Below are 14,510 nucleotides of genomic sequence, written 5' to 3'. Positions count from 1 at the left end.
ATTCTTCTGTATTATTTGCTTGCTCTCTATATTCCTATGTATGCATTATTTTATTGAAAGCTCTTGTTAGCTAATTGTTTTTCACAGCTTTCTGTAAAGACACAAGAAAATTCTGCAGTCTCGTAAAATAAAATTGGAGAGGCTATGTTGCATATCGGTACATCTTTTATAAGAGAAATTTTCACATGTATCTGAGAGAAATAATATATTTCTTGAATATGTTTTTTATGAATAAATTTGGAACACATGACTAGGCAATATAGGTAAAGTGTAGGTAATCTTGTAGGTAAGCTTGTAAAGTGTAGGTAATCTATACATTTAGGTTTGTTATTTTGCATGCATTTTTACTTTAATTATGTAAGATTTAATTACATATTTTTCTAACCACTGCATTATTTCAACAAATTGTTGTGCATGAAGGACACCATGTTAGCAGCAAGGATGAGTATATTCATATCATTCAGGACATCCTCAAAAACAAAAAAAAGCAAACGCAACATGAATGTTGAAAGTAATAAGAATTCTTTAGCCTAATAATGCTGTGTCTATTTAACATCTCATTCCTATTGCATCAAGTGGGTTTGGTCTACTGTCCACAGAATTGCTAATTCCACTGTTTATTAATAGGCAGTATGTTCATCAGTTATCTTGCTTTATTTCATAAGTAATTAAATGTTCCTAGTATGGCCAAAAAATATTAATGCAATAAAAACCTTAATTGTCTTCCTCTCAGCTGTTCATTGCATGATCAGATAGCCCTGTCTGCAGCTGTTAATTGCACTAAACATTGATAGTTCATCACTAAACATTGATAGGTTCAGACAACACAATCATGGTAAAAAAAATGCATATTTAAAAAAAATACTGATGGAACTAGAGGCTGTGTAGGGTGGTGTGTTGGGGGCTTTTTATAGACATATATTAACATATTAAAGCAGGATTGAGATGTGAAACTGATTGGGAATTGCACTGGGTGTTTTCTGTGCAGAATTGTCCACTAAATATTTAAGGAAAGCACCACTCCTTTCTTGAGCACATATTATACTTACTCTTCCCTTCTTGGAGGGTGCACTATGGCACATTCTTGGGGATTTTTTCTAATTCATTATGCTTTCAATGTTGCAGCAGCAGTAATATAGTTAAGATAAAATGAAGCTATATTCTCGTTAATACTCATGACTTTCATCATAATTGACATACAATAAAATAAATGTTTTTAACGCTATTGCAGCAGGAAAAAAACTCACAATGCATACGGAAGTCTGAGAGTTGTGAATAAATATTTATTTACTCTGAACTTCAATCTCTCACAGGTTTTAGAGCCTTTACACTTACTCCTTTCTGTTACACATGGGGTTGCTCTCTTTTGTTTTGGGTTTTTCTGTAATTTTCTGGTCTTTGCTACTTCTTTTTTTCCCTTCTCTTTCAAATCTGCTGCTCCTGCAAAGGTTTATCCTCATCTTTTTGTGACTCTGTGATCTTCTGTTCTCACAAGCATATTTTTTCTGTTGCTCTCTGTATCTGCCCATCTGATTCCTCTCAAGCAGATCAACCTATCTATTTTCTGCTTTTTTTCTCCAGTATTTCCTCATGGGAGATTTCTTGACAGCTCAGACTCAAAATGGGTGTAGAACTAAATGTTATCTTTTCTCCTAAACATTACCACCATCCTACTTGCCATTCAAGCTCATATAGGAGTGCTTAACCAGTCTTCCTCCACAATTTATGGAAAGCTTGTCCCTTTCTCTCTGTACAGACAAATGACACTTTTCATAAGCTTTACCACTTCTTAAGACTACTTGCACATTCTCTTTAGCATCTATATTGCCAGTCCATCTAGAACACAGCTGGTAACATTGCTGCTCTCATTGGTCAAACCATACCTGTATCTTTTAAGCTCATCTTTGTCTTCTGAATGTTCCATACTATTCCGTTCCAGCCTATCTGTCATAGAATCATAGAATAGTTAGGGTTGGAAAGTACCTTAAGATCATCCAGTTCCAACCCCCCCACCATGGGCAGGGACACCTCCCACTAAACCACGTCACCCAAGGTTCTGCCCAACCCAACGTTGAACACCACCAGGGATGGTGCATTCACAGCTTCCTTGGGTGAACCATTCCAGTGCCTCACCACCCTCACAGTAAAGAACTTCTTCCTTATATCCAACCTGAACTCCCTCTGTTTACGTTTTAACCCATTACCCCTTGTCCTACCACAACAGTCCCTAATGAAGAGTCCCTCCCCAGAATCCTTTTGGACACCCTTCAGATACTTGGAAGGCTGCTATGAAGTCAGATCAAGTGTTTCCTCATCCAAGCCATTCTGCTCTTACTATATATTAAGACTGCATATTGTTAATAATTCCATGTCATCCCCTGTGCCTATTATGACCGTTATTCTGTAAATGCTTGGTCCTTTCAGTTCTTTGTCTGTCTACATATACTCTTTTTCCACAGTATGCTAAAATGAAAAGTTCACAGCCATTCAGATAATAGAAAAATGAAAATGAATCACAGAATCACTTCTGTGCATGTCCCAGTGTATTGTACTTCTCCATGTCTTTCTCATATGTATGGGGCAAGGTTTTACTGTTTTTATCTTACATGGTGCACTAATCTATTGTTAGTCCTAAGATAATTTATCAACCATCTTGTGGACTGTTGCATGATTATGGATTTAAATGGATTTAAATACATTTAAATGAAAATTAACTGGCTGAAGTTTTGTTTTCACGAACCTTTAAGTGTGAAAGATATTCATAGACACCAGAGAGACAAGTATTTTTGTTTGGTCATTATATCCTTTACTGGTATTCCTCTTGATGGGATATTGTTGGACAAATCACATATTCGATTTTTTAAGTAATAGATCTACATCCCTTTGGGTTTTTCTCTGTTACACAGTCTAATAGATCATACTTTTAAAGGCGTTTGTAAGGATGTAAAATGCTCTTTAGAAATGATAAGGATTGTCACTACAGTATAACTGACAAATCAGCTCTTTGAATATATTATTTTTGTGCTTTTAAAAGTGTGTTTGTCCATTCTTCAGGTAAGCCAGTGAGCTCATCCATTTGGATTATTTCAACTGCCTTTTGTAGTATTTTGAAAACTTTTCTTTTGGAATTCAGAGTCTCCTGAGCATGAACATTTTCTGCATTGCTGGGATCCACAGAGGGAGAATGAAATGCAGGACACCCACAGTAGCTTTGAGGTGTATTTAAAAAACCCCTCCATTTCAGCTCATCACAGATTCAGAAGAAAATATAAAACCTGCTGTGATGAAATGCAGAACATGCTTTTCCAGACTGACATTAACTTAGTGCTATTTCAGAAAACTTCATTGTTCCCAATTTGCCAGCATGCACATTGTCCACAACCTGTTAAAACATGGACTTCATCTGAGAGAACACTGGAGGAACACAGTGGAAAACTTTGGTTACATGTCTATCCATATTCAAAAAAAGATTTCAAGGGTGACATTTCCAAAAGTATTATGTGACTATCCATGCTGGAAAGGAATAAAGTAGTTGAGTGACTCCTATTTCAGTTGTGTGCAGAGTAAGAGAGCATCCTCTAAGGAGTCCTCTGCCCATCAGGAGCTGAGACAGCACCATGGGAATCTTTTGCCACACGTAAAACCACATAATTTATGCATTAACATCTCAGAGGTTGCAGTAGCAGTTGCATCCAGGCTTTTGCTAATGATGAGAGCTGAAATGAGGATATCTGGCCTCAAACAGAGTGGTGGTTATATCACTTACGGTGAAGATTTCCTTTTCAAATTGTTTCAACCATTAGTTTATAGCACTGTGAGTCACTTCAAGGCCAAGTAACTGCAATCAAGTGTTAAGTGTTGAAATCCCTTAAACTGTTAAAGCAGTGTGCAAGTTTTGGCTATACTAATTTCCCAGATGGTAGCAGGAGTAGGTAGGGATATTTAAACACTGCTTGGTACTCTGAAAATTTATGGAAAATTAAACCAAGTCATGCACTATCAGAATAAGATTTATTTTTTTAATAGGAGTAAGTAGACAGTAACTACAACAACCCTGATTATACAGGTTACTAAACAGTTTGTTTGGTTTAATTTTGACAGAGTTAGTGCCATGTATTATTATTTTATTCTTAATTTGAAAAAAAGCTTACAGAAATAATGTTTAAATTTAGTCTTGAGATGCTTAGGGTCTAGGCAGACAACATGGAGATCAAGTAAATTGCACTTTTATCATTAACAGATGTGGATTGAAGACAAAGAACAGTTTTACCTTAACTGAACCACACTTAGTATTTGGTCCAGAATAACCCAAGAAGTTATCCATTAAGGGTCCGATCTTTTTAAATGCATTTGTTTGGTTCTGAAAACATGCAGTTAAGGCTTCCTGGGAGGCCCCTGCCCATGAATGTTTTCAGCACTGAAGTTTTACGGTATAGGTGGTGATACTTACTTTGTTGTGAATTCATGAACAATAGTGAATTTCATATCAGAAAATGTTCTTGCATGATTTCTAGCTGGTGAAAAAATTATTTTTCCTGTGTATTGCTTAGGTATCCCCTATCACTATGTTGGACATGGCAAATATTAAGGGGTAAAAATAGAGAATATTTATTGCAATTACAAGTACAGTAAGAACAATGCTAAACATGCACATGCTGATTTTTCTCTTATCTTGAATATCTTATGGCTTCTGTTGTATTTCATTTTTTTAGGCCTTTCTCTGAGATCTGCCTGTTGCATAGCCATACATATTAGATGACTTTGGGACTTGCTTTACATCAACGATGAAAGGATTATCTAGCAGCCGTAGTCATCATCATGGGGTTGCCTGTGACCCTTCGTGTGACAGTCTGCCACACCACCCGGACAGGAAGCCATATTTGTTAAACCCAGTGGACCCCCATCCTGCAGACCACCCTTACTACACTCAAAGGAACTCTTTTCAGGCAGAGTGCATGGTGCCCTACAACGATCAGATTGCCAGCAGCACATTTCCCCGGAGGCATTATAGTTCCCACCATGAACTCAAGGATGAGTGTGCTCTGGTTCCCCATGGAACTGCCAACAAGACAAACCGCATTCCTGCCAACCTTTTGGACCAGTTTGAGCGGCAGCTGCCTCTGAATCGGGATGGCTACCACACTCTGCAGTACAAGCGGACTGCCATGGAGCACCGCAGTGACAGCCCAGGGAGGATCAGGCATCTGGTTCATTCTGTCCAAAAGCTCTTTACTAAGTCACATTCACTGGAGGGACCATCCAAGGGGAGCGTCAATGGGAGCAAAGCAAGTCCAGAGGAGTCACAGACGATGAGGTATGGGAAGCGCAGCAAGAGTAAAGAAAGGCGATCAGAAGGTAAGCCCAGATCCAATGCATCAGGATGGTGGAGTTCAGATGACAACTTGGACAATGATGTTTGCATTTATCATAGTCCCAGTGGAGTCATGACCATGGGAAGATGCCCTGATCGTTCTTCTTCCCAATACTTTATGGAAGCCTATAACACTATTAGCGAACATACTGTGAAGTCATCCAGAAGCAATAATGATGTCAAATGCTCTACCTGTGCTAACCTGCCTGTAAATTTGGACTCCCAGTTAATGAAGAAAAGCTCTTGGTCCTCTACACTGACCGTGAGCAGAGCCCGTGAAGTTTACCAGAAGGCATCAGTTAACATGGACCAGACAGTGGTGAAAGCAGAGACGTGTCAACAGGAACGGTCATGTCAGTACCTCCAGGTATAGTGTGGAGAACTGATTGCTGTTAACTGTGCTCTGCCTTGTCTAAGGTGTTTATGGGGGATGGAGGTTTACCCTGATATTTCAGCTTTCCCAAGAGGTCACTGATAAGGGGTAAAGCTGCTGAAATTAAAAATAAACCTGCTTTTCTTTTTTCCCCAAGCATTCAGTATTCCAAAGAAACAGTTCATGTTGGAACAAGCTTATAATTTTTTCCTGTGGGAAAAATAAGACCTTTCTGCGTACTTTTTGACTTTATGAGGCAGTCACAGTAGGGGTATAGGGAATTTGATGTTGTAGTGCTTGTGCTTAGCATTGCAATGTCAATTAACTGAATGTAACCAGGATACAAATTCTTTGATTTCTGTAATTTCAAGATTTCTTTCATTTACTGCTTATTTTATTATGAAAGCTTTTGAGACCCTTTGAGAAATTTTTATGTACCTTAATACTTTCTCCATCAGGAAAACAACCTACTTTCCTTTTTGCCATAGAATATAAATTCTCATAAAACAGTTATTGTAACATGTCCAGATTTGCTTGTCTGGCTATTCCTCTTTCTCATGGCTTTGAGTCAAAAATAAAAAATCAAAAGGTTGAAATTATTACTTGTTCTGATTATACATTTTAGGAGTACATCACCTACTCCCTCACAAGCTGTTTGCAGTTAATACAGCGTCACTATTTTCACCAGTATTGTATCTTTAAATGTCAAGAATCAGATGTCTGCTCTTGGAGCTATCATACTGCCGGTGAATGTTTGTGGCAGGAACATGGATCAGAAAATATTAAAACTGTTTCATTCTTAGGAGAGCTGTGAATAGCTTTTATGCACTTTAAACGAAGCACTTATGGCACATCTAAGTGTGTGTGTAAAATGGAACAACGTTGCTCAGAGAAGAGAGAAGACCATGAGGAAAAAAGAGGTTTGCTAAGATTATTTGGTTTCATTTTAATGTAGTGGGACTCTTGTCTATTTGTATAGAAACTGTAGCAAGTTTTCTCATATGGGTGCTTTAATGAGGCAGTCAGCTTCCACATTCTGTTGTTTAAGTCAGTGTGCAGAGAAAGCGTAGGACTGAGGCATCCGTATTTAAAATTGATGTTAAAAGGTTTTATTGAATGGCGTGCAAAATAGTTTTGAATGCCAGCCCCTGGTATTCTAAGTTTTAAATGTAAAGAAATGGATCTGTGTATTTTCTATTAGCTGCTGGGAGAATGGGTTAGGGGGAGAGGGGGCAATATGAATGTTTGGTGTGTTTTGCAGCTGTGCAAGTGGACTTGGGGAGGGGAGAGTTGTTCAAAATAGCTTCGCATTGCAACCTTTTGGGGTTTGGAGATTTTTTCTATTAAGTCTCTTTTGTCTGAAATTTGTGACTGAGAAGAAATTGCAATTTAACTTTGATTGCTGTGGTTACTTTAGACCCTGAGATTGCTTTTTGTCGATGTTTTTGTTTACTCTTTCAGTCTTCCTCTCAGGTTTAGAGAAAATAGCTGACAATTCAGTATGTGACCAGATGGCTAGAAAAGAGCGAAAAACTGTGCCAGCATCAGCTTTAAATGAACACCTCCATAGGGACTTTCAGATAACGTTTAACTGACAGGAATAGACTCTTGAAGTGGAATTAGAGGACATTATCTGTGTCTATGTGAAAATATGTCCAACAATTGAGACAGGCAGGAATTCAAATAACTAAATTCTCACTATGTTTTCCATTCTCACTGGTAGTTCTATTTTGGTTTTCATTTCATTTTATTTCATTTTTTCTAGCTGTATGCCTGTTTGTAAAAGTCAGAGAAATATAACTGTTTTGAAATGGTTTAAAATAAACAAATAAACAAATAAAAAATAAATAAAAGGAAAACTTTAGCCAGACTTTGATTAACACTGGAAATAATATTCATAGTAGGGTAGATTTGAGAAAGCAGGTCAGGATTACTCTTCTCTCTTGGCAGCTTGAAAAGATGACACATGGATATGAGTATTAAAAAGTCAGTCTATTTTGAATGCTTCAGATTGTCTTTCTCTTCACTGTATCACTAATCTTTTCACACTACAAGCCCTTTGGGGCTTGGACTTTGTTACTTTTTGTGTTTTCACAGTGCCCAGCACAATGGGGCTCAGAACCTAATTGAGGCATTTTGGCTGTCCTGCAGTATGATTATTTATTAACTAGAGCAGACTATTACTCCGTTAGTAGGCTGCAGAAGTATTCTGTATGTCTGTTATTTTCCTGATGACCTTCTCATCATTGTACCAAAAAGCTGGTGTCCTGTGTTGGAACCATTAGAAATGCACTAAATGAAATTAAAGCTTCAAATTCTTGACAATACTGGACAACTCTAATAATTTAATTTTGTTATTATGATGCTGCTTTGTTGCTTTATTTAACTCACTGTTAAATAGATGTTTTTATCAACTCACTTTTAATTTAAGCTGTTGTTTATAGTCTAGGACAAAAACTCTCTGATCCTTGAAACAGGCTACTATTTTGTTCATGCGAAACTCTTCTTGTTATAGTATCTGAATGCATTGGAGTGACTTTCTTTCAACTCTGGGTATTCAGGATAATTTTCTTTATCCTGGTAGATCTATCAGAGATCACAGATGACATTGACTTCACATTTGCTTGTAAAGGCTTTTATCACCAAAGTATCTGGATGAATTCTCAGTGTAAAGACATAGAAATAACAAACAATTATCTCAGTGTGGTATTTTCCACATAACTGTTCTGTGGAAGAGTTGGCAGTAGTTTGTGTTACAGATGGGCTTATTTCTCATAGTTTGGAATTTGGATTCAGTGCAGAGCCCTCCTGCATTGCACAGTCTTCCTTTACCCTGGCAAGCTCCACTTCCAGCTTGGGTGCTGTGGCACAGTGTCTGTCCTTGGCGGTCTAGGGGAGGCTTGTCTCAACACTGTGCATCTCCAGAGAGAAATATTAGCTCCCAAACTAGTCTAAAGTCTGTCAAGTAAACCTTTTCCTCTCACTTGCATTCTGGGAATGGAGTTGTATTTTTCTCTTTTCTTGTATTTCTCCTTTCAAGAATGAGATGCATAGTAGAAAGATAATGTCCTTAGTTTTGAGTTGCTTCTTACTTCAGGAAAGTTCTTTTATTTTATTCAGGTTTACAGTTGGACTAATTTGAAGGAAGGTGAGAAGGAATCATTTGTGTTTTCTTAAAATTCTTCAAAATGGCTTTGGTCCCTTAAGAGAATAATTTGTGAAGCAGTGGACAGCCTCTCTTTCTCTGGGATCTTCTCTGGAAAAAAAAATAAAATGAAAGAAAACTATTGAAGACAAAATGCAGTCTTTTTCTGAAAAAAATAAGGTCTAATACACAGGTAGATATTTTTGACGCTCTTGTTTTCTATGAATTCATGATTATTGAAGGTAATAGAGTATCCAATACACTGCAGAGTTTGTTTCAAATTATATTTTTGCCATTCAGTGTTCCCTGATAATTAAAATTCTGATTGTCCTTGGTCCATTTGTTAAAAAAAATTGATAAAAATAAAAGGATGATTTTTTTTTGCATTATTCCTCTTTTCTTCTTATGTGGGCCAGTCATATGTTTTCTTTGGATCCCACCTGATGAGGCTCAAGTCAATTGTGTCAGAGGATGAAAGGCTTAGATTTTACTTCTGAAAACTGAAGAGCAGTAGGTGAGAGTGATGGTGTAGTCATCTGAGTTCCATAGTTCCATCTCATGTCCATTGGTGGGAGACTGTGAGAAATACTACAAAAAAAATATGTAAGTCAAGTTTCTGGGTGTAATAAACATTTTCTGGTGGAGAAGGGCTCTGTTCATACTGTGCTCAGTTTCCTGTGCGAAAATTGTCTGTAATGTCCATTATTGTATAATGTGTAGTGTTAAGAGACACAATAGTTCAGGTGACTTGTTTTCCACTCTGAAGACAAGTCATGTCCACAGGTACTGAGGAGATACTGCTCAATCCTAACCTCTTTCTTTTGCCTGTGTCCATGGACAGCCAAATAGAGGGCATCACCCTGTGTCAGAGTGCTAATAAGGACCAGTATCTGTAGTACAATTTTTTTAAATGCAGTATGGCAATTACAAAGTGTTTATCCTTATGGCACAGCAATGTATGTTAGATCAGTTATCCTGGGCTTATGTACACAAGTCTATCTGCATTTTCAGTTTATCTTTATTTTTTCCTCGTTTGTAGTATTTGCATTTCTGTCACAACTACCATATTCATATTAGACTTTCAGTATCTCCCTGTATATGTATTTATATATAAGTTGTATTTAATATTCATGAATATTGATCTTGCATTTTTCATATACCAAAAGACCTGCCTTTTGTACCTCTTATTTCATTACGAATTGCAGTTGACTGAAGCATACATTATTTTCCCTTATTTTTTCTAGTCAGAACTACAAAGTATATTGAGGTAAAAGTTTAATTTACTGAGCTCATATGAAACATACTTCTCAGTAAAGCTAGTGAAATAATTTGAACAATTGTGAAATAAAATGTCAAATGTTAGAATGTATTCTAGGCCAGTTTCCAGGTATGGAATAATCCTAAAAATGTTTGGAAATTTGTAAATTTTCATTAATTTTAAAATAAACTAATGTCTAAGAACATTAAAACTGAAAAAGTGCCATTCACAGAAAGAAGCTTACTTCAGCTTTAAAATTGTGAGATGGGTAATATGAATAATGAATAAAGTTACGAAATGTGTGTGCACTTGGAAAATAGAAATGAAACACAAAATAGCTTATTTACAAAAAAAAAGATTAATAACAAATAATTCCATTGAACCTACATCTTGGTTATTTAGCCTACCTGCAAGTCTACTCATTGCTATATTAAGAATCCTACCCTTGATATATTAAGACAACTATATAGGAGAGTATTTCCATATAGCCACTCTCCTCATCTTTGCAGTCCTTTAATTTACTTTGTCTTAAAAAAAAGAAAATATTGGCTGAATTGGTGATCATGATCTTGCCACATATTTCACTGTGTTCTCATTCACTTAGTTGAAACATGGACTAACCTTTGTGTCTGAGTAATGCAGTAATGGGGGCCACCTAAGCACTAAGAGCTGTTCTACAGCAGTGGCAGAACTTAAAATTTAGTTGCAATTTTATCTGTCCATATTCCTTAGATAATAATTTTCTATGCTTTAGTTTTCTAACCATTCTGTAACTTCTTAGTATTGAGTATACTGGCACTATTTTTTTTAGTTTTTTGGATTAACTTGAATTCCTGTTGGTTCATTATGTTAACATCCCTACATTCTAATAGCGCATCCATTAATGTACCTAATTCTGGCAGCTAGATCCCTGTTTTGTGTTGCTAGCATACAAACCCACATATAGGATCCAGCAGCATATTTAGGTGACACTATGGTACATACACTGTTATGTCAGAAATGGTCATGAAAATTATGGCTGCACATAATTTGGTATAGATTTCAGTTCCTTTGTGGATAAGACTTGACTCAGTCCTGGATCTGACTCCTTTCTATAGCCTTAAGTATCTGGAGTGTTCTAATCATATTCTTTTCAGTAATTTCACTGGGAAAAAAAAAAAAAATCTTCAAGGCAAATCAAGCCCAGCAAAGAGGATGATTTCAGTCTGTATCCAAGTCTGAAATCCTTAATTTTTATTGTGGAGATATGCAAAGTAGGCGGGGAAGAAAATACTGAGCGGTGATATATTTTCCTCAGTCAGTGCAAAGTCATAAGTTCTATTTCCCCTATATCCAGTTATTGGGTCGGTTTTGTTTGTTTGTTTGCTTTTGTTTCAAGAATGGAATTTACAATCCAGATCTTGAGTGGGAACATACTACAGTGCCGGAAGAGTGGTTTGAGCCGGGGGCAGCTGCCCACAGTTTCTGTTCTGCCTTACAAATGCTCTTGTGCTTTGGTTTTTGCACAACTGAGCTTCTGTCACTAGTGAATTAAGGAACAAGAACATGAATTTATTGTGTACTGTTTGTCCTTTCAGTCTGTGCAATGGACTGTCTCATTTGGGCTTCTGATGTATAATGTATTTCTCTCATCAAAAGCTAAGCAATGTGCATTGCAGTTGAATAAGACACTGTGACAGTTCTGGTGGAGGGCTTCCAGAGACAGTCTCTGAATTATCTCTGAGTGTTCTATGCAAACAAGTTTGTGTTTAATTTTGCTTTAGTGACATAACCCCAGCCTGTCAATCACATTGGTAGGAAATCTGTGAGATTTCCTGGTCTCAAGCAATTCAGTTTCCAGCAGATGAGAGCCAAGATCATGACCTTGATTTGATATCCAGTGGAACACTACTCTAGAGCAGAGGTGACAATTTGGAGTCACTGAGAAGGCATGCTGTAATGTTCTGAAACCAGGAAAGTTTCCTTAGGGCTGAATGAAAGATTCTTATGCAGGTATATTTCATTGTTGTATTCCAAAAGAAAGCATTGTGGAAGTTTCAGTGAAGTCTGTCCACTGTCCAATAAATTTGACAGAAGCTAATAGCCAGCTGGAAATGGTAACTGCTCCTCTCTGTGAGAGCACAACATTAGCAAAGCACCAGAGATCATCCAGTTACAGACAATCAACAGAAACAGTATAAGGACTGTTTCTCAAAATGCTCTCCCCCCCCATCAAAAACATCAGTTTTCTCCCAAGGATGCAGATTTGGCTACATGTTCTCCATCCACAAGCCAGTTTCCTGCTGGCTGATTGATAATGGGCTTGTGGTCATGTGTAGTGAGAGAAAGGTAAAATAACATCTTATTTATCAATACTGGGTTGTGATGCTAACTAGTCACTATATACAGCTGCTGAAGTGGTTAGGGAGTGAACTGATTCACCCCAAAATAAGGTACCTAGAAGTGAGGGGACATTTCTCCATTGCTAGTGATTGAAAGTGTTCTTTCAAGAATTGGTGTTCATGTTAACAGTCATCCTGTCATCATTATTTGGGCAAGGAGCCATATCTCATTATAGTCCACTACACTGAAAGCTTCAATTGCATTGTGAAAGGTGAGAATAAATGTCTACCCTCTGCCACAGAGAGATTATCCATGGGTATTACTGAAGCAGTTCTAGTTTGAGGTCCTGACCTAAAGTCCTGCTACTCTATGACCTTCAGTTATGTTTCCTTCAGCTAGTAGATGTGGTAATTACTCTTTGGCTTCCTTTCTGCAGAATGCGCTTGGGGGTGGCAAACTTGCAAGGCCCTTAGCTGGAATCATTGTATCCACGTGGTCCTTTTTATGGTTGGTTGGATTTTTATGCATAAAGCAGGAGGAGAAAATTTATCTGGAAACAAGACGTGGTTGTTTTGTGTAGGAGACGCACATTCCTCTTCATAAAACAGGATGTGAATCAGATTGCCAAGCTAGTGGTCAAGGCACCTTTTGACGAATGAAAATCATAAACCAGAGCAGTATTTGAAGAATTTTTGGCTATTGACTTGCTATATGAGAATTTATACTATTTTAGCAGACTATTTGAAGATTGCAGTTCTTCAAACTGCTTGTTCAGGTATGATGCAAGGTGCAGGCATTTAGAACTGAGGAAATAATATTCCATCTTGGACAGGGTCTTTTGGCTGTTAATGCTGTTCGTGTATAAAAATATAGTTAGCTAAATGAAATTAATTTATAATAGAACTTGATTGCTGAAATAGTACAAGCTAAAACAAGTGGTGCTGCAGATACTAAGTATATTAAGTTTGTCCTAAATAGAAGCAACCTTCCTATCTGCCTTTTTGCAAATTCATGAGGTTTATTAAACATATAGTTCTTTAAGATTTCTAAGGCTTCCCATTTTTTGCATACTTCAGTGATTCTTAACACATGCACACTGATAGAATGAAATGCTGCTCATCTTTATTGGTCTGCTTAATTCGGTATTCATGAGTGCTAGGAATAGGCTTAGTGAGTGGAAGATGGCAATTGAAACTTCCTTAACAGCACGCAGAAGAGGCATAATAACGGCTAAGAAAACCAAATTACATGGGTTTGAAAATCTGCACTGAGCAGTCATTAAGTATTGTTCTTCAGTTGTGTGATTTCATTTCATTAAGTATTTGCATACTAATAGAAAGCTAAAGTTACAAGTCTACTGCTGTGAGCGATGGTTAGCCACTCCTTCCAGTCCTTGTGTTTACTTCTGTAGTCATCCACATTGCTTTGGCAAAGCACAGGGAGAAGCTTTAATGATTTCAGCTGCAATAAACCAAATCAAACTAGAGATCAGTAATGAACTTAATTTGCTATAGAGACAGTCTGTTTGCTATTTCATCCAGTAAGGTAAGTAAGTTAAACAATTTTGGGGGAAAAAAAGAAGGAAACTAAATATTCTAATTTTATTGCTTAGAAATGGGATAAAAAATGGGGGTTTACTTTTGTCTTTACATTCTGGGTTTATTTCACATACCACTATGTGTGAGCTTTTGAAATGAATGTTTGAAAAGTGGGGAGACAGTATGCCTGTTTACTTAGTTTCTTTATTTGGGGACCTAGAATATCTATTAGAAAAATCCAGTTCCTTCATATCAAAAAATGTATTAAAGGAATTGACAAGACACTCCAGCCTGGATAATGATGAAGTGCGAACACTTCCAGAGCAACATAAATTTAAAAGTCACTAAATGAACCTGAATCTAGATAAAATGTTGGCTGGTGGCAGTGTGTTATCTGTATAGCCTGTTCTGTTTGCAAAACAATCCTAAATCTACCATTTACACAGAAGAAAGAAGCTATAGTCAGGCTTAGCTTTCATACTTGTAACAAAGATTTTACTAAT

The 14,510-nt window shown here is 37.0% G+C and overlaps 1 protein-coding gene across 4 annotated transcripts in view; it reads left to right on the top strand.

Annotated features, from left to right (window-relative positions):
* The first annotated feature begins 4,784 nt into the window (after window positions 1–4,784).
* The window catches only part of DLGAP1 (DLG associated protein 1), a 136,386-nt gene continuing 126,660 nt past the window's right edge, over window positions 4,785–14,510 (top strand). For 2 of the 4 annotated variants that reach the window (XM_005153488.4, XM_034067759.1), the window contains exon 1: window positions 4,785–5,738. In XM_005153488.4, coding sequence (XP_005153545.1) covers window positions 4,785–5,738 — 954 coding nt within the window. Of the gene's footprint in view, window positions 5,739–13,963; window positions 14,015–14,510 lie in introns of those variants that run through there. The other 2 variants (XM_005153489.3, XM_034067773.1) reach the window with 1 other exon arrangement.

The sequence above is a fragment of the Melopsittacus undulatus genome, chromosome 1 (assembly GCF_012275295.1).
Source record: "Melopsittacus undulatus isolate bMelUnd1 chromosome 1, bMelUnd1.mat.Z, whole genome shotgun sequence".
NCBI classification, from domain to species: domain Eukaryota; kingdom Metazoa; phylum Chordata; class Aves; order Psittaciformes; family Psittaculidae; genus Melopsittacus; species Melopsittacus undulatus.
Note: the sequence above shows the minus strand (reverse complement) of the source record. Positions and strands in the feature narration are given on the sequence as shown.